Source organism: Gavialis gangeticus, unplaced genomic scaffold, assembly GCF_001723915.1.
Source record: "Gavialis gangeticus isolate Ggan-Ray unplaced genomic scaffold, GavGan_comp1, whole genome shotgun sequence".
NCBI lineage: Eukaryota > Metazoa > Chordata > Crocodylia > Gavialidae > Gavialis > Gavialis gangeticus.
In genome coordinates, this window is record NW_017729034.1 from 27,499,947 (window position 1) to 27,521,330 (window position 21,384).

Genomic DNA, 21,384 nt, shown 5'->3' on the forward strand with positions numbered 1-21,384 from the left:
TGCCCACTTCCCCCCACATCTTAGTGTCATCAGCAAGTTTGAACAGGGTGCTTTTTACCCCCTCGTCCAAGTCACTGATGAAGATGTTGAACAGTGTGGGCACGAGGACCAAGCTCTGGGGGACCTCACTGCCCACATCCCTCCAGGTCGAAAATGACCCATCCACTACCACTCTCTTGCCCAGTGTGATTTTGGGCAAGTCACTTCACCACTCTGTGCTTCAGTTTCCCCATCTCAAGGCTGGGGAGGATACTTGGGGAAGGATTAATTTGTTAATGTTTGCAAAACACTTTGAGATCCTTGCCTCAAAGACATTAAAGCCAAGCAAAGCATGGATATATAGAGTGACGGGGGTTAGGGAGGTCTACTGGGACATAGAGTAAATATGGCTATTTTCTGGAGGCCTAAGTTAGTCTTCATTTGGCAGTTGTTTAATGTCAAGGAGAAAGTCATAAAGAACAGACTCTGAGGGCTATAGCTGCTGGTTTCTGCCAAATGTAATGGATGAGCCCTCAAAGGCTTTCTGGAAACAGTCCCTGTGGGGACTTGCATTAGGTGAGGTTTAGTGGGGACCAAATAGTCACCAAGGAAGGTGCTTGGGAAGGTGGAGGGAAGAAACTGCTCCTGTATGTTGTATGTAGCCACCACCAGATTACAAAGGGTTTCACTGGTACAGTAAGGGGCTGGCCTTTTCCAATGAGCTTGAGGGAAGAAGAGGTGTTTCGCTTCACTGCATTTGCGCACCTGGCAGGTTCCTGAGTTGTGCACAACTGTGCTCATCCTGGCGCTGAAGGACTACATCCTGGGAGGTAAGGCTCAGCTTTCCAGACAAAGACGACTTAAACTAAAGCGCCTCTTCAGAGGGGAATGAAAATGGGCCTGACAAGTCAGGATATATGCATGTGGAAAAGAACAGTGTACTAGGCTGGCACCTGAGCCACTTCACAGAGCGACAGGGTTTTACTCTGAAGGAGCAGCTGTACAAAGTCATTGTGACTAAGCTGTTACACACCAGCAGGTCTGAAATACCGACAAATACCTGTGTCCTGCCCTTTGGACAAATGTATTTGCAAGCGAGTAAAAGGGCTATGGCACTTTGTGCGTTTCTTCATATATAACCTCCACCTCCCAAATACCAAGTACCTTTCTCATCTTTTCTCAAGACCTCCTTACAACACTTCCTATGTTGATCTCACTGTCACCATACCTTCTTGTGCCTGAACTGTTGATTTCTTGAACATTCATTTCACTCTAAAGCAGGAATGATGATCAACGCTCACTTCTGTCAGGGGGTGGGGGTTTGTAAGGATTAAGGAACTAGCCATTCATGAAGAATTTTTGGTTCAAGCAAGATGCTTTTGCCAAAAAAAAAAGATTATTTATTAATCTTTGGAATTTACATAGGCCTTACATCTTCAAGTCACTGTAAATAATGTGAACAGTAAGCTGCCAAGTTTTGTTGAAGGACTGAAGTAATCTTAACATAAAAGAAATGAGCTCTCCTCTTTGATAGTTCTTGTTTAAAAGGAAAAATCTGAAGACCAAGGACATGGCTAGCCAGGGGGAAAAAAATCAGAAGTAAAACAGCTCTGCCTAGTGAGACAGCAATAAGCAGGAACAAATACAGGGGAGGAGAAACATGCCTCTGGACACAATAATTTGTCACTGTCTGACAACACGAGGAAGGTACAGAGAAGCATGGCACCATAATTGAAGATGACTGAACCTTAAGATGGGAGCTTCTATGCTGCTTGGAACCAGCGAACCTGCTAGTGTGCTGGAGGCATCTCATGGAGAGCTGTCATTGCAGGGGAGGTGCAAGCTGTTCTTCCAGGAACACAAAAGCAGAACCTCCAACAGAAATACAGGCTGTCAAAGTTGACTGAGTAATGGGTAGCCACCACCTATCCTGGTACCCTGAGTGCTGCTGTGCAAATTGCCATATAAGCAAAGAGAGGTGAGGAATTGAAGCAGCTACATAAATCAGTCTGCCACTGCAGGCAAGCACAGAAGCAAGCTCCCCAACAGACCAAGGCTGGCAACTCCATGGAACAGGTGAGGGGATGCTTTTAAAGGGAAATCTCCTAGTGGGATTAGCTGCACAGCAACCTGGGTGAACTCATGTCAGCCTCTTGTGTCCTTGTACGGCAAGGGCTGAATCTGTTCTGGAGATGCCTCTCGGAGTTGTGGGGGCAAAGGGGGGGAGGGGGGAAGTCCCTGGTTTTCTGTGCTGCAGGCCCTCTTAATGTGTGTATTACCAGTGTGAGCTGTTTCAGAAGGGAGTCCCACATAACTGCGCAAACAGGTGGTCTTGAAAACACTGCTAGGATTGGGATGGGGACACTGGACTAACCTCATGGGATAAATTCCTTTTGTGAGCAGGCAGAAAGCTTCCCAACCACCCCAGCTTCTCCATAAGGAAAGGGGGCTTGCTGCCTTAAGATCTCTCTCCAGTAATGAGAGGGGTGGCAAGGAGGAGAAAAGAGCAAACTGTAAGAGGGACGAGGAGTGCCTGTCCTGCTTAACTCCAGCTGGGAAAGGGCCAACGCCATTCCAAATAGCTCAGCTGAAAAGAACACTGTTAAAGTATGTGGATTTTCAAACAACAGCAATGCTTCCCATTCCCTTAGATCAAACCATGCCCTTCTCTTCCAGTCTGCCTGAGCTGGGGAAAAGAGTGGAAAAAAGAGAAGGAACTGCTAACTTGCTGTGGAGAGCAAGGGAGAGAAAGAAGCAGCCCTGGCTCCAAATCTAATTCTCTTTGGAGAAGATGATAAGAACTAGATTCTCAGAGTGAAGATGATCCTATTCAGGACTCCCACCCATAACTGCTAACGGCACCTAGAACAGATAGGGTGATCCAAGAGGCTTGCATCTTCTTTGGTGAAGAAGATGAGGTGAGTCAGAAGAGTCCTGTGCTGTGAGAGTGAGACTTTGCTTATTACAAGGCCTTTCAGTGCATGCTGGAATGAAACCAAAACAGTACTCAGAGAAGGCTTTACAGTATCAAATTTTGGGAGTCATGTATCTCCATCACTAGCAAAACAGAAGTTGTAATGGAAAGAGATAATGTGGCCCTGTATTGTGTTTTATTCCTTGAGAAAAGAGCTTGACAACTAGTTGAACTTTTAACTGTGAGGCAACAAAGCTGAAATAGCTCCTAGAATTAGCCCCAATGATATTAATTGATGATTAACTGTCCTGAATGCGAAGAAGGTAATATTCTGAGATGTGGGAACCTAAGGCAAGTGAGACATGGAGAAGCAGATGCCCAACCCACATCTCATACAAGGCCAATGAAGGACTTCCACACACACACACAATGGACCTCTAGACTTCACCACAAGCAGGTGAACCTCAAAACCCAGCCAAATGGTCCCACATTTGCAAGTGTCACTCAGAAGCTTCCAACAGCAACTGAAAATGGGATAAAGCTGTGCTAATGCCTTCAGTCCATGAAAAAAGACCCCACTGAGTTCCAAATATTCTTTAAGGCAATTGTAATTTCATGAGGAAAGAAAAGCCAGTAACACAGAAAATGAGCAAGTGCCACAGTAAATGATTAAAACAGAGAGAACAAAACTGAATGAGAAATGGTGAGATCTTAACTGTTTCACTTAGCCCAGGAGCTATGTTCCCACCATATCCACATGCAGGGAGTCCTCACTTAATATGTGCATCCCAGTCATGCACGGAGATGTCATAATATTCTACCAGAACAATCGGTTGGCATTGGAACACAGGGTAACATGAGAACCCACGCTCTCCTGCTGAGATACAATATCATCGGTAGATGGGGAAAGCTTGTTAGCCTCCAAATATTAATTGTGGTGGATAATAGGTGTGGTGATGGAATCTGAAAGCCAACTTTGCAGCACAACAAGAGAGCAGCCAAAACAGAATATATCTACAGTGTAGCTTAGAGAACAATGCAGAGATATCTGAGACAGCTTTACACTAACTAGCTCAGGTATCGATCACTGTATATGCACAACAGCATGGGCTAGCCTACTTTGATAAGACACAGGTAAATTAACGTGTGCTAGACTCACTGTTATTGCAGCTACACTGGTACCAGTACCTGAGCTAGCAAGAATCTCCCTCACCCTGGCTTTTGGCATCCTCTCCCTTCCCCTGCATACTCAGCTGCATCTGAGCTATCCTACACTACACTTCTGCCTGCCATAGTAATGCAGACATGAAGGGTATGGGCCTAACCATTAGCAAGGAAATGATTTGACTGGATGAGCTGCAACCTATGTTAGGTGCAAAGAAGTATGCATGGTAAAAATTAAACTCATCTGCAATCAGCCTAGTATACTGTGTTAATAAAACAGACATGCCTGGAAAATTGAGGACAAATAGGTTGCGAGGAGCAGATGTGGTAACAAGTGGATAGGAGCTCAGCAGTATCTCTGCACTCCATAGAAGATTAGTGCTTTTCTCTCGTAAAATGTCTTGAAAATATTTGCCTCATAAGTATTTTCCAGTCCTCAGAAGTGACACCAGAAGGCATTACGGCTACTGTTTATCTCCAGAGCAAGTCCAGCAAGGGGCTTGGCAAAGCTAGCTTCCCATAAGCTCTGCATTCACCAGTCAGATTCCTCTGGGACTGACTGTTTGAGGTAAACATACTGATGTGGTATGGCCATCTTTGTCCTACTATGTCAATACACTCTTGCCTGCATCTCCCATCTTGAGAAGGCCAGAAAGTGCTAGTACATCACATAGCTTACCGGCATTTTGTGTCAGTTTTGCACATCAAATTTGCTTGCAGTTTGGAAATGATAATGCATATAACTCTGATAAAGATCAGGAAATTCACCTAGAGGAAAATAGAAGAAGCAGCTGTTATCATCAGGAAGCGTATGTGAATGACAGGGTTCTTGCAAGAACATGCACTGTGAATGCATTCTGTAGTCTCAGAATTTGCCACGTAATTCAGCCCTTTGCCATAGAATTGGCTTTCTATCCTTAAATAAATAACCTTGATAAAGTTGCTGAGTGTAAACCAAAGCAATGCCTGCCTGCCCGAGACTGGATGGCCAGCTACAATCACAAGTTAAGACATGGGGACCACAGTATTCATTTCAACTGCACATTCCACTATTTTGTGGATAAAAAATATGCCATTTTTCAGAAAAGCTATAAAACCTGTCACTTTGCTGTATGTACTCTGTTGTCTGGAATTTTACTGCCTGCCTCCTTGGCCTGCTGGAAACCTACCTGCAGCTGTTTCTTGCTCTGTCAGCTATCCCCATAAAGAAGTAATTAACTGGATTATAGGTTTCCTGCCCTCTTACATGGGCTCCGGCAGTACTAGTTGAGGAGAGTACTGGAGACAAGAGTCAGAGGAGCCAGAAGTGTATATAGACTGGATGGCTCAGCTGCCTGGAGAACAGCACAGCAGGAAGGACACAAGGAACTCCTGTATCTTCCTCTGGAAGATGAGGAAAAAGAGGCCACCGAGACAACACCAAGGGATGGCAGGGGGGATGCAGGGAATCAAAGGAGTGCAGTAGTATGGTTGTACTCCCCTTTTAGAGCATGGTGCAGAACCAGCAGCCAGGGCCTTTTTTAAGCCCATGAATCAGATAATTCCACCCCCACCTTGCCCTCCATACTCAGCATCAGCAGCCACCATCTGTGGCTGACCCAGGGCCATGGGGAGCTCCAGAGCTGCTCCTGCTTCACTCCAGCTGGGCTGTGTGGGGAGTCAGGCTCAGCCAGGGCCAACGGGAATGGGTAGGTTTCTCTTCCCTGACTGATTGATCCCCCCCAGTTATTCCCCACCAGCCCTGGAGCAGGCTTAGGGAGGAAGAACAGGTCTGCCACTGCCATTACTGCTACTGAGCCCAGCTCCCTGTGCAGCCTAAATGAAGTGGGGCAGGAATGGCTCTGGAGCTCTCCCGACCTCTGTCTTAGCTAGGGACAGCAGCAGCTGTTCATGTCTGCACACCCCCACAGTGCTTTATTTTTGTAATGGTACAAAGTACTGAGGCAAGCACTACAAATGCAAGTCTGTCCATGGCCACAGTCTCTCATTCCCATGCAGAGTTGCTCCATGGTAGCTTTATTAGCAGAAGCGTATCTCCAGCTACACTAGTCTGCCTCTCTATAACAGTAATGTGCTCTTGGTCACTTACCGCAATAGCAATCAGAATGGGCAGTCTGATGATCAGCCAGTAATTCATGTTATAATTTCTGCTCCAACAACTGGTGGCAGCAGCAGCAGGCAGGTGAAACAAAAGAAAAACCTTTAGTACATGATAAAGAAGGGATCTGATCCATCATACATCTCAGAAATGAAAATGGAAAACATTATTGAGAACTAGGTACCAGAAAGGCATATCACACCAACATGGAAACAGATGCAGCTGCTTGGTTCTTAGAAACATCAAATGCCATGTTCTAATTTGCAGTGATCATAACCCAGCTGGATGCTATTATCCAGGCTCTCTCATCTGGCTGAGTGGGAATTTGTTGGGATCAAGCCTTGTGCTGCAAGGCTGCTACCCTAACCATTCCATTCAGCACTACTTTCATTAATCCTAAAAGTCCCAAGTCAACTTCTCATGTTACACAAACTGTTCTTAAACGTTCTATAGGAGGAAACTGCATCTTGCTCACATTACCAGCCTACCACTTTCCCAGAGTCAGTGTTAAGTGTCTAGTTGTCCATGTATGTGGAGGTTTCAGTCTCAGAGGAAGTTTTTAGGACAAAAAGATATGGACAAGTAGAATCAAGAGTTTATTCTAGGCTCTAAAGTACACATCTGGGCTATGCAGACATGCCATGTTCCTTATATTTGTATAAACTGTGGTTAATAACTTTATTACCCTCTTGTCAAAAGCAACACTTGTCATTAAGTCCAACAGGTGAAAACAAACATGATGTTTGTTTCCAGGTCACCCAGTTTAGAGACCAGACAAGCCATAAACAGCTTTAAAAATCCCCCAACTAAGTATTTACACCCATTTCCCTTTCCCAGTCCCCCTCCAGTCTCATTGGTTAGAAATTACTGAATCCAAGTCATCTTAAAAATCCTATGAAAGTATTATACTGGCAAAAGAACACTGCAATTAAATTTCGGCTCACTTAATGTGAGTGGGGTGGGAGGTCAACAAAGAGAGACTTGTGCTGGGAAAGCTAGTTTCAGCTTAACTGTAGGGTGACTAGTCAACCATAAGCCATGCAGAGAGGTGACAACACTAAAGACATTTAAATAACACACAGAAAAGTGAACCATGCAGCTCACAATCTCTCTGTCCTGCAGGAGTCACAGGTCTATTTTAAAAGGTTCTGCTGTTTTAATTATATTTCAGTTTTGTACTCACAATAAGTATCTTACTTTAGCCCACCTGTCTTACTATTTGGGCACATTCTATTGTATTTAGCCACTGGTCAAAGGGAAGTACATATTCTGAGTGCACCTTAAGTGGCATCTGGGTAATGGAAAAGCCACTTACTTGCTATGCATGACTTAGAACCAACTTCATGTAGCGTTTAAAATTAATTTTTGGGGGGCAACCTTGCGGCCTCAGCCTGGAATAATGGGCATGGCTAGAACTGCACTTTTAATTTCTCTGAGTAGCTGCAGTGGAAGCAAGCTCAATTTTTAAAGCACCTGACAGTGACAGGAGCTGAAAAATGGTTCTTTACATTAACTCTGCTACATTTCCGTATGATTTAATTGGTTTCCAATGACACATAGCAGCTTTAACTGCTTTTAAATTTATACAAATATGAGCAATGAAAACACCATTAGAATCCAATTAAAGTGGCACAGCAATTAAAATGTCCAAAAAATATAATGGATAGATCTCTATATGATTTTGCGTCCATTTGTACTTTTGGCAGTTGTTACACTGATGACATACCAACATCATGTGATTAGGAATTATTTGCTGAGAGACGATTGTTCTCACCCCCTCATAGAAGACACTTGGCAACTAACAGTATCAGGTCTGTAAAGGGGATGCCACCCAGCTAACCCAATGGCACTTTTGCTTACAAATCAAGTATCTCCTGAAAACATTTACCCTGTCTTTAACAAGCGGATCTGGGTGGCTCAGTTTTTTTTAAATTTATATAAATCCCAATTTTTTAAAAAGGTCATTCATCCCACCTTTTTTCACAGCCACAACTAACTGCAGGAACAAATCAGAATGTGTGGGATGACTGTAAATATCAGCTTCATGGACATGTTTTCATCAATAAGAAATATAATATGCCTTCATTTCCATCTACAAATAACTGGACCCACAAAAAGGTAAAGTAGATTATAAAAGGCCCCAGTGTCTACATTAAACAGATGCAGTAACTGTAACAGTTCAGAAAATATGCAAAAGGCAGGGATTTTTGTGTGTGATCTCTTTTATTGTGGCAACTGCATGTTTGGGATAGACTTAGACAAGATTTTGTGTGCCACAGTACCCTTTTCCCAGGTACTGTGATACCCAAAAGCTTGTCTAAGTCTATCCCAAGTATATAGTTGGCCCAATTAAAAGATACTGCGGGAGGTTTTTATCTTCCACTGAAGCATATTATAGAAGTTACTGCCAGAGGCAGAGTACTAGAGATGGTCTGATAAGGCACAATGACTTCTACTATGGATATTGTAGCCGCTGAAAAACAGATACAAAGATGCATGCCTTTGACCTGTGTAGGGAGGGATACATTTTGACATGCACAAAAACCTAAGGAAGGAGTTTATGTTCCTTTCAGAAATGCTATGCAACATATTTAGGCAGAACACAAGCAATTGCATGACATTTCTGCACATCACCAAAACCAAACAACCAAAAAGAAAAAGAAAAAAAAACACCCCACCCCAAGCCCCATTGCACACACAACACAATGGAGATATCAGCTAGAAATCAGAACTGAACAAACCCCTCATCTTCATAAAGGTACTTGACAGTTCCCCAGAGGATAACAAACAGCATTGGCACACCTGAGAAGAGAGGAGACAAGATAGACACTGACAACCAGAGACAAGGAAAAAGCAAAAGGAAGGACTAAAACTTCACACAACAAGAAGCAATGTATTTTGCCTGGGACAGTTACAAGCTCCCATCCAGTGTACTTTCAAGGCCCACAATTCCTGGAAATATGTTAGCATTCTAAAGTATTTGGTATCCCTAACTCATTTTATACCAGCCACAAGTTTAACTCCTAATGGACAAGTGCTCACATGACAAAAAATATATCATAGCCACTAACACTTAATTGGACCTTCTAGGTAGGAGAGGCCATGGATTGAATAGACCAGGGAGACTGAATTCCCTTCTAGCTTGTATGTGGTCACCTAAATCAGTGATCAGGCAGACAGAGAAAGATGAGTGCAATGCTGGAAAAACCTTCATTGCTGTCACTTATTTTTAGCCTCAGAGGTCATCAAGTCCAGCATCTTTCACTTGCATTAAACTCACACATGCATGCACATGCTTTCCCTCTCTCAACTGTCCCACCCAATTCTGGGAACATTAAGTGATAATGTAAAAGGGGTTAGGAAGGGATGCTCCTTTATTTTGGATGGGGAAAGAATTGCTAGAAAAAATAAAATATTTTCAAAGGATTAGCCAGGTGTCACATTTTCGTTACTTCTCTGCAAGTCTGCCTCCTCCCTACTTCCCAGGTGCCATATTTATATTCATACCTGGTAAACTGGCCAGGAATCATTTAGGTTTTGCAAGGGATGTATCAGGACTTTAAAAATGACTGTGGAAAACGTTCACAGCACATCCATGGGCAACACAAATGCCAGGCACCTCTGCCAGCAGTAGCATTGTATCAGTACAACCTCACTGCATGTAGCATTAAGGAGATACTAGAATAATATTCTTGACAGCAGGAGCTGCAAAGGAGAAGGCCCTTGCACCAGGTTAGCAAATCATGAGCAAATGAGTCTAGTGCTAGGTAAGCAGAGAATGCAAAGAAAGAAGTGGCAGGAAACTCATGGCAGATAAGTCAAGGTAGAGCACATCTACTGGACTGCAAAGAGAAACAATAAAAATGATGTGAGCTGATGTGGCCTGAAAAATCTCAGAGCAACAGCTGCCATATGAATTATGATGTAACAACTTTCTGTTGTGTTGTGGTCTATTCTTGCCCAGCCCACCAGGAAAGCTAGCCAGAGACTAAGGATTATCCTTACAAGTCAATATGAGAAGAATGAGAATCAGCAACAGGTGCTGATAGCAACAAGAAAAAAAATAATCAGGAAAGTTGTACAATTAAAGTAATAGTGAGGACAGAGAGCAACCCAAGGCAGGCTGCTGAATAACTGTCACTCAAGGTATCCAGTGCCGAGAAAATTCAAATCAATGCTGCTATGATACATGGGAAATAGATTAGGACAACCCACTGCAGATAACTGCCAAACCCAAATGAGATTTTGATTCACAGAAACTATTTAATTAGACTTTGAATTTTTCCCTTCTTGACTTTGCAGGGAATTAAGACACCTTAATATGAGATTTACAAGATGAGACATGAACACTCTGAGAGAACAAGCTGTATTTCAGTAAAAGGAACAGATGTGGAGAGTGATAACCACTGTGATTTGTGGAGATCTCCATAGCCTGGGTACATCAGAAATCTCTCCATATTTAATTGTATTACTTGACATTTGGATTAAGTGAGATTCATTTATTAGGGAGTGATGTATTTTAAAGGGGCCAAAGTAGACGAAGACTGTCATTGCTGAACAACATCACTATTTTGATTAGAAAATATATCATGAAGAAAAGGTAGTCTGGTGACTTATTTATTTTCCTCTACCTTCTCCCAGTTCTACACAGGGACTGGTGCCTTGTTTCCACAGCAGCCATTAGTTACATGAACCCCAATAGTCCTGTTTCACAAGGCACTAGGCTCAGCAAACAGATTTTCAGGTAGGATTCTGTGGGATGGACTCACATTTATTGTTCCAAAGTCCTGGCTGGGGATCTAGGCAGGAGGTCTCACCAGTACATTATTAAATCCATATAAATCCTATTTGTGTGATGGGCTGTGTGATATGAAGTTGATGTCTCTTCTGCAATTTACAGCACAGTATCCCGTAAATCATTTCAGTTTTCAAGAATAAGAATTGCCGTGTATAAATTAGAATTTGAGATCCCGATCTTGATGGCTAATTGACTTAATGTACCTGAATTGCTAGATACTCCAGCAATTAAATCTAAGATGTAGCTGAGAGTAATTTTCCTGTAAATATACTATGGATGAGAGGGAACTTCTAACATCACACAACTCAGAAGAATGTAGCCACTGAGAAGGTTTTCCTTCTCAAACCAACCCATTATGTATCTCAGTGTGTATATGTGGTGTTGTCTAAATTAGGAAATGAAGCCAAAGCGAAGTCCAGGTTTGACTACATGTTAACACAGGGCACATTCCTGTGATCAAAAGATCAATAAATACAATTTTCACTAACAATGGTGGTGCTGAGTCCAAAAACTTGTTCTCCAACTGCAGATGTCCTAATTTGGGGTCTGTTCTTCAGTTGCCTTTTTTCTCAGATGCTTCCATTCACAAATCACTCCATGAATTGATATGCAAAGTAATGAACTTGCAATACCCTGCCTAATTCTGTGGCCCTAGATTATATAAATCTGGATACTGCCAATACTGGAAAATCACCCCTTCAATGGGAATGCCCTGTTTATCTGTGTCAAAATGATGAGGTTGCTTAAAATCACATCTGACACCTGAAACTGCATGAAAAATCAAAAGCTTATAAAAAATGAGTCAGTCTACTAAGGCAATTATAACAAAGAAAAATAAGGCATGTGGCAAAATTATTTTGTACCAAAATGACTTATTTTGACTCAATGAATGTAATATTAGATCATACGTGTAACAAATTTCATTATAAGCAGCTAAGAAGGTTTTCAACACAATCCACCAGGAAAAACTATTCGACTAGATCTCCAACTGAGATTGAAACAGATTTTTCCTCAGCTAAGGTTACTTTAGCTAGAGTTTGTGTCTCAACTGAGCCCTGCTGCAAAAAAATCTCCAAAGCTATATACATTAAGAACTGGGGGAGAACTCTTAGAAGCAAAGATCAAAATAATGGACAAGCCCTATATTCTGCCACCTTCTCTTTGGCAACAACAGAGATCTTGGTTAAATTACTACACCAAACATCTCACTCCACCTAGACTTAAAATTACCAGATCATAGTTGGTGCATAGCAGTCTACACATGCACACACTTACTGCACAGCAAATCTCACTAATCACGAGTAAATTTGGTACCTCCAAAAGTAAGTAGCAAATTTACTTATGACTAGTTACTGTGCAGTAGTGCTCATATAGACACTTGACAAGGAACAAATCTGCTCCCAGTCAGCTGGTCACCAGGGGACAGGATATTGCTCCCTGCCCCCAGGAGCTGCCTGCTGCCAGGGTGGGTTCTGCTACTGAAGCGCAGGCAGGGACTATGTCCCCCTGCCCCAGCAGCAGGGAGCTCCAGGCAATCACAGAGCTGGGCCAGGAACAGGCTCCCCAGCCGCCACCCTGTGATCACAGAGTTGGGGCTGGGAACTGTCCTAGTCAAAGACAGGTCCCAGCCCCATGCCCCAACCAAGTGCAGCAGATTGGGGCAGGGGGCTGTGACCTGTCCTGCCCTTGCAACTCTTTCCAGGTCCCCTGTCCCTGACCAGGGACCTGAGCCCAGGAGCTCCCTGCTGCTGGGGCAAGGGGTCATTGTCCCCACCCCAGCAGCAGGCAACTCCCCTGGGGGCAGGGTGCTATGTCCCAGTCCCAGCCTGGAGACAGCTGTCTCCTGGCCTGGTGCTCCCTGCCAGCTCCTGGGCTTGTTCACAGGAGGAGCTTAGAGTTCGCCTTGGTGGTAGCAGGGGTCCACTGCAAGGGCCCAGGAAGCAGGAGCAGTTTGCTGCCATTAGCAGCAAATCTGCTTCCACTTTCCTGCATGTGTGGATGCCTGCCTGGGAGTGTTTACTTGCGAGTAAATTGCTCCCAGATCTAATGCACATGTAGATACATCCACTGTAAGCTATGTTGGAATGGCTGGGTACAAAAAGGTACCTTCATGCATATGTGAAGGATTGCCCCATTATACAGGCTTCTGGATATCGGTTAAAAAATATTCATACAATAACTGGGTTGTTGCTCCCATTTCAGCCAAAATTTGCCTCCTCAGGATATTTCTCAAGCTTCCAGCCATAGGTTACTACAGATCTCTATGCATCCACCTCATCATTTCAGAAGCTGTCAATGTGATAGCCAGAGCATGGAAACCAAGAGGGAGAATGGACAGAGAGAAAATGGTACATATACATCTTCTAAAAGCCATCCACTTGACTAAAGGACAAGTATGAGGGTTTTTATGTCAGCTGGTTGCCATGCTACAGTTATCTAACATAGGAAAAAATAACAACACAACACAACATATGGGTTTTGAACAGACATTCATTTCTGACAGGAGAAAATTTTGAGAAATTTCTCCTGCTAGAAATCATTCCAGGAAAGGGGGTTGTACAGGTGTTCAGCCTGCAGCTACCCCCTCTTCCCTGCTCTCTACACCTTCCCCAGATTAATCATCAGTCTGGGGAAGGCATGGGGAGCAGGCTATTCCACTTTTCCTGGTCACAAGGGCCTGGAGTAGTGATTCAAAGCTCCCCCCGCTGCCCCACAGGACCCTGGAGGGTTGCAGGTGTAGGCTTGAAAGGTGCCATGCAAGGGAGCTTCCCCCCACCACAGCACTTTTAAAGCTGTGCATCTGCAGCCTCAAGTGCAGGGCTGTGGTGCCAGCTTTGAAGTTCCACATGGCAGAGAAACTTTCCCCCAGTGTAGCACTTCAAAGCCAACACCTGCACTTCAAACCCACAGCCCACTTCAAAGCCCAGCCTCCTCCCACTCTTCAATCTGGGGACTCTAGTGTAAGAGTCAGGTGGGGAGTGGCAGGTAGCTGCTCCTCCTCTTCCCTCCAGTCTATGGGGTGGGAGCAGCTGCCCCCTTTGTCTTCTCCATATCAGGATCACCCCAGGAGCCTTTCTCCACTGTTCAACTCCTTCCGGGACTGGGAAAAAACAAGACTCAGCTGATTCTGGTCTGGGGAGGAGCATTTCTGTACTGCTCAACTCCTCCTGGTCCCTGGGAGGAGTCAGGCCATGGGGAAGTGTACAGGCATTCCTTTTCTTAAAAGAAACTCTCCCAGGAGGGAAGTCCACTGGGTAAGAAATGGGTTATTTTTCTCCTAGAACTGCCATTTTTGCTCTGGCAGAAATATAATGCCTGTACATGGCCCTAGTCCTTTCCTCCTTCTAAGCAAACCTAATGGACGATGACTTTGAGGAAAGTCACTGAAACATTTGTATAGTCTATCACAGCTTGTTCCCCAAAACGTGTTTTTATTATACTGTTCTTTGTATAAGTTTGTGATGCAGTTTTGTGGTTCTGTTAATATCAAACGCTCCCATGAGTTTAGTGTTCATGAAAGTGAGGGTTTAACAATGCTGACTTGAGTAGCCTGAAAAAGTTCCATATTCACAGTTCCCTTAAACGCACTTGGATATCAGCTCTGACCTCCCGTTATTCCAGTCCAGGCTCTCCAAGCCTCACTCAACTGATAATAGGGATGGCCCTGTGCTCCCCAGGTTCAGCTTTAGTGGTGCTTGTCTATCCTGGGCTTCCCTCTCACATCTTAGCCCTGACCTGTAGCTCCCCTCACTGCCTCATTTCAAAGGCTATCACTAAGATAAACCAGTCTGCAAACACCTTCTTTAGTGCACATCAACTGACTTCCCAAAGAGCTAATCTCTGAAACTTGAATGACTGGCTCTTCTTGGCCTTCCTCTGCCCCTCAGCTCTCTTGATACTGCTAAGCAATTCAGTTTCTGTACTAACCTGTGATGGAAAAGCCTCCAAATTTGAAAGAGCAAGGGCTAGCTTCATTGGCTCTGCATGACAGTCAGAAATTGCCATCAGCTGCCTGTGAAGATCTGTGCCACATTGTCCCTTGCAAGATTATAAATGGACTTAAAATATCTCCAACTATATTGAGGAGACGAGACATGTCAAGCATGCTAGGAAATAAAACTTCTGATAACTTAAGGAATAAAGTTCAACTTCCAAATGATGGGTCTTCAGAACAATGGGCTACAAAGGAAAAATATTGTCGCTGATAAAGGAGATGTCAGATCAACAGATAAATATCCCACTGAACAAACATACATCTGGAGCTGCTGGTTCCACTCTGTCCCACCCCAGCAGATGCTCCATCACTCTGAAGAACAAATGTCATTCGTATTTATATTGACTATCCCTGTGAGGAAAAGTCAGTGAAAACTGCAACCAGGCTGGGAATGACCCATTCAGAGTGAGGCTAGAGAACTGGAGGGCATGTCAGCAGATAAGAAATCATATTTGGAAATCCATTATGAACTGCGTGGGGCAGCTTGTTCTGCTTTCTGCAATGAATAAGTAGAACAGTTGCTGAGACTTGACTGTGATGCTGGACTTAGGGATGATACAGAAAAGCATGACCTGGCAGACAGGAGTCTTTTCAGTGCAAAGAAGTATATGTGGTAAATGGAAGTTAAGATTCAGAACAGGGTGGAAAAGTGACTTCCTTATTTGATGGAGCTGGTCTTTTGGCAGTGAGCTAAAAGTAGTCCGGGACTCTCCTAGAACCACTGTGTAACATTTATTACAGATGTCAGAGGTGGCGCTGTTACACATAATCACCGTATCATCTTTCTCTTCTTTTTAATTTTTTTCAGACAAGCTCATAAGACCAGCTGAACTGTTAGTTTTGGGTCATGCAAAGCTTTTTAAATACAGACAATTTCAGGAAAGAGGGAGGTATGCCTTAATCTCTGACTAGAGTAAATACTTGAGGCATGTGAGGAACAAACAAAACAAACTGGGCATTGTTGGTATTCCTGGATTAAGAAATGAGTCTGCATGCTGCATGACAATCTCATTTCAGGACTGGTGTACATTGTACGTATAATTACACTTTAAATGATTAATTTTCCTATCCTGGAAAGCTAAGCAGTAAAGTACAAGATATCTTTTGACACCTAATAGAAAGAGGAGATGCTGGGATCAGAAGAAAGGGCAACGTTATTTTTTGTCAGATGCTCTCCAGAACTGTCTGAATTGGCATCATATTGGATACATCTTCTCATGAGAATGTGAAGAGAGAAACTGAAGTAAGAGAATAAGAGCAAGTAACAAATGAAGGAGGGACAGAGGAGAGATAAGGCAAAGGAAGCAGTGGGAAAAGAGAAGATGACAAAAGTTGTAAAGATCTGGTTTAAAGAAAGGATGAAGGAGTGGAAGTCAGAAGATGGGTAATCAGACAAAGGAAAGAGTCTTCTCTTCCCGCACTTCTTCTTCATTCTTCCCTCCTCACCCTCTCGTATCTTTTTCCTCTCTCTCCTCCTTACCCCCTCTCCCCCCACCCCGGCCTATTCTGAGTAAACTAAATCCAAACATCTGGCTGACACCCCTGATTGATGCATTTTCCATCAAGCTCAGCCTAATGCAGAGCCAGTATCTCAATATCTTTATCTCAAACAAACTATTTTGAAACAAAGCAAAATAATGGGAAGCAACTAATGAAATTAATACATCTAATACCTATGCTGTTTTCATACAAACTTTGAAAGGAGGTCTCCTGTCTGCATCTTTGCCAATCAGATCTTCCTTGCAATCCTACTGTAAATGATGACTTTCTAGCTTTGTTTCCTATATTCAATAGCTTCATTCCCTCATCTCTTTCTTTCTTGAAACAAAATTGGACTGTCAGGGAGTTTTCTGAACGGTAACTTGCCTGCTGTGAGCATAGCTAAGTGTAATATTGTGGGAACTCAGAAAATCTGTTTAGCTTGTTAGTAATATTTTCCTGCTAGTCTTTAGTGCTGATAATTGCCTTCTCATGTCATTGTCTCCACATGGACGGTGCCTGTTGCTCATTGTATAATGGTGTAATGGTTCTTGTGCTTTATCACTCCCCCTCGCTCTTCCTGAATGTAGTGAGTTCCCTTTCTTTAGTATCTGCTGGTGGGTGTATGGATGGGTTGCAATGCAATCTGCTGTTCTCAAGAGACTATTTTATACAGCAGTGACGCAGTTGCTAGAGGTCAATATTGGGTTCAGTGCCTTTTTGTTCAGACTCAGATTCGGTGAATGTCATGTTGATATCTTGAATATTATAGCTGTGGATAATATATGCATCTTGTGAAGCAAGAAAACAAAGAACTAACTATCCCAAAATACTACCTCAACCACCTTACTTGTGGTGTTCTCTTTCCTCTCCATCTTCTACATCTGTTTTGTACTTTTTAGAGAATGAAATATTTGGGGCAAAAAGTATGAGTTCTTTTATGCTTGTGTAAGTACTAATGCATTGTGCATGCTACCAGAAATAAATAGAACAATATTGTCTTTGTTGCAAATGACCTTGGATGCTTCTGCACCAATAATCTGCTTAGCTACATGTACCTCAACCACCCGACTGAACAGAACAACTCATCTACCTGCCTTACCATTTGCCCACTGTGACCCAAGAGAGTTCATCTGCTGCTCCTCTACAGTAGGATTTTTTTTGTTCAGCAGCTAGGAATACAGCTTACAGTATTATTTTTGCTGATCAACAAGGAGAGACATGTGCCTCGTGGTACACACTATGCACAGTACATTACAGATGTACATGTTTGAAAACCCATTTGTTACTTCCCCCCCTTTTTTAAAGACAGAGACAAAAAGTTTTCTATATTCAGCCAAAAAAAGGGGGGGGGGGCAGAAATATAGTGCTATTCTTGCTATTGTCTCTGTGAATCCCCCTCTCTGGTATTTCCTACAAGGATTTGGCCATAATGGAAATGGAGATTCCTGACAACAATAGCAGGGAAGGGATGTTTGAGGAATCCCATGGAAATCACAGTGATATTCAGGTCTATGACTCACACTGTGCATATCTACACATTCATTAATGCACCTTTGCTACTCAGGGAGTTGGCTGATGTGATTGCAGAGCCAGAGGCCATCATCTCTGAAAAGTCATGATTATCAGATGTCCCAGATGACTGGAAAAATTCAAACATAGTACCCATATTTAACAAAAGGGAAAAGGAGGATCCAGGGAACTATAAACCAGTCAGCCTCACTTCAGCCCATGGAAAAATCACAGAGCAGATCCTCAAGGAATCCATTTCTAAGCACTTGGCGGAGAAGGTGATTAGGAACAGGCAGCATGGATTCACCAAGGACAACCTGATTGTTTTCTATGATGACATAACCAGCCCTGTGGACATGGTTAGACCAGTGGATGTGGTGTATCTTGATTGTAGCAAGGCTTTTGATACAGTCTCCCACAACATTCTCACAGGCAAGCTAAGGAAGTACAAGCTGGATGAACTATAAGGCCAACAGAAAAGTGGCATCAGGCTTAGAGGGTAATAATTGATAGCTCAATGTCTAGTTGGCAGCCAGTATCAAGTGGAGTGCCTCAGGGGTTGGTCCTAGGGTCAGTTTTGCTCAATATCTTCATCAATGACCTGGAAGGTGGCACTGAGTGCACCTTCAGCAAGTTTGCAGATGACACCAAGCTGGGGGGGAGTAGTGAGTACATTGGAGGGTAGGGCTAGGATTCAGAGAGACCTAGACAAATTGGAAGATTGGGCCAAAAGAAATCTCATGAACTTCAACAAGGACAAGTACAAAGTTGGGCACTTAGGATGGAACAATCCCATGCACTGCTATGTGTTGTGGACTGACGGGCTAAGCAGCAGCTCTGCAGAAAAGGACCTGGGGGTTACAGTGGACAATAAGCTGAATATGAGCCAGCAGTGTGTCCTTGTTGCCAAGAAGGCTAACGGCATCCTGGACTGCATTGGTAGGAGTGTTACCAGTAGGTCCAAGGAAGTGATTATTCCCCTCTATTTAGCACTGGTGAGGCCACATCTGGAGTACTGTGCCCAGTTTTGCACACCTCCCACCCCCAGAAAGAATGTGGACAAATTGGAGAGAGATCAGCGGAGGCCAACAAAAATGGTGAGGGGGCTGGGGGACATGATTTCCGAGGAGAGGCGGAGGGAACTGGGCTTATTTAGTCTGAAGAAGAGAAGACTGAGGAGGGATTTAATAGTAGCCTTCAACTACCTGAAGGGGGCTTTGAAAGAGGATGGAGCTGGGATGTTCTCAGTGGTGGCAGATGACAGAACAAGGAGTAACGATTGCACGTTGCAGCAAGGGAAGTTTTAATAACTGCTCTAATAAGGGATACTACACAAAGGTGTATTAGCCTGAGCTAATACACAGTAGCAAAGGCAAACAGTTTTTTTGTGATGCTTAATGCATGGTAGACTAATTCTACTACACATTAACATGGTTTGTGCCATGACACATTAATATGCATCAGAACAGTCCCCTGTGTGTTAAGGTGCCTTGTGTAGACACATCCACTTCGTAATGGATTAATTTACTTCTCTCTCTCAAGAAGGCTCTACAATACTCCTAGTATACTATAGTTATTTTGTAAATAATACATTCTTAAAAAGGGAATGTTTCCATAACTAATTTTGTCCTATGACAAAATAAAAATCATTTTTTATCTACATTCACATTAATGGGGTACATTTTGATAATAGTTGTAATAATAATCCATCCACAAAATATTAAAAAATTAATGTTCAAAATGTACTTGAAAAATTACTTGAGAACTTGTAATTTTGCTTTTTATTCCCAGTTGTTTAAGCTTTCCTAGAGACATGAAATAAAGATATCCTACAGTGTGTGCCTTTTCCTAGCTTTGGGGACAGCATTTTCACTTTCATGTTTTGAATGGAAATGAAATGAACGTGGTAATACTGGTTTTAACAACCACCTCTTCATATTCCCACCTTGAAATTGGAAAGGTTTTAGAACATTTCAGACTCAAGGCAGACTTCTCAGAATAATGTGCATTGGTTTGCTGTTTCTCAAAAGATAACCTAGGAGCATGAGTTTTGTGGGTGCTGTGGGTTCTCCGAGAACATTAATAAAGACTTTTTTGTTTAGAGCATTTTTTTAATAAGATACAGCAGACTTTCCCCAGCAGCTTATGACAAATGTTAATATAATTTACTATTTCTGTCTAAAACCTTGGCAGGGCAGATCTGCTGGTCAATATGCACAGCTGAGGAGCAGTTCTTAATGTGGAAGTCAAATTTATCTGGGGCATAAATTCCCTTGTCTCCTGTTACATGAAGAATTAATCTGGCCTGCCACCTTTAACTACGTGTTATTTGTTCTGTGACTTCATGCAGCACATTTTCTAAGCACAAGAGCTGTCAGAGTAAATTCTGTAAACAAGCATATCTGCAAATATTCAGGTGAACAAAGCTTGTGAACTGAACTCAGCAGTTGTTCATGAACCTGAAGATAAGCCAGGTTTTGTTCACATTAATATTTGGGAAAAATTCAACCACAAACGCAAGTGAAATCACATGTGAGATTATAAAGTCAGTAATTTCCAATCAAGGAACAGAGGGCTCAGACAGAAGTTACTTTTGCACTATCTGCCCCTTGAAAGTGCTCTACAGCTATGCCCTGACAGAAGAGCACAGCTGCAGATCACTTTAAAAGTGCCCAATCATGTGGCAAATTAACCTTCATTACATGAAGGGTCCAAATGAAAGCAGTCCAAAGAGCACCTTCATTAACTTCTGTCTGATAGGGGCCAGGATGATATGGCCCAACCCAGCCTCCCATGCTATCTGCATGATGAAAGGTGGGGAGAAGGGAGGAGAGGGAGCTCCGGCTAGGGTTTGCCCAGCCTGTACTGGACAGGGGTCAAGTGGATTGGAAACTAGGCCTGTGAGAAGCAGCTAGTATTTGCTTTGGATTCGGATTTGGACAATTCAGGGGACAGTGATTCGATTCGGTGATTCGAATCACTGTCTGAATCGATTCAGCCGAATGTGATTCAGAGATTCAGCCTCTGCCAAACCAGCCGAATCTCCGAATCACACAGGTCCCATCCCCCGCCTGCTCTCAATGAGTGCCCTGCCTGGCCCCAGCTCCTGGGTCTTAAAAAAAAAAAAAAGCAGCACCCCCCTCACTAGGTGCTGCCCAGCAGGGGAGCAATCCCCACTGCCCCATGCCATGTGGGGGGCTCTGCTACAAGCCCCCTGACCCCTGCCTGCTGTCCCAGTCCCCCCAATGGCTGTCCCACCCACCCCAGCTTTTGGCCTTTAAAAAAACCCCAAAAAACAAAAAACCCCAGACTCAACGGCTCCTGCCTGGCAGGGGGTGATCCCCACTGCCCACCACTTCCCCACACTGCATGGGGGACCCTTCCACGAGCCCCCCAAAGCCCTGAGACCACTGCTGCAGCTGGTAACTCTGGGGTTTTTGTTTTTA

At 43.5% G+C, this 21,384-nt stretch overlaps 1 protein-coding gene across 1 annotated transcript in view; it reads right to left on the reverse strand.

Annotated features, from left to right (window-relative positions):
• GLP1R (glucagon like peptide 1 receptor) overlaps window positions 1–21,384 on the reverse strand; it is a 135,964-nt gene that overhangs the window by 13,579 nt on the left and 101,001 nt on the right. Inside the window, exons 8-10 of the mRNA XM_019526700.1 lie at window positions 8,897–8,957; window positions 6,147–6,216; window positions 4,737–4,825 (exon numbers count right to left, since the gene is read on the reverse strand). Of these exons, the coding sequence (XP_019382245.1) occupies window positions 4,737–4,825; window positions 6,147–6,216; window positions 8,897–8,957 (220 nt within the window). The remainder of the gene's footprint in view (window positions 1–4,736; window positions 4,826–6,146; window positions 6,217–8,896; window positions 8,958–21,384) is intronic.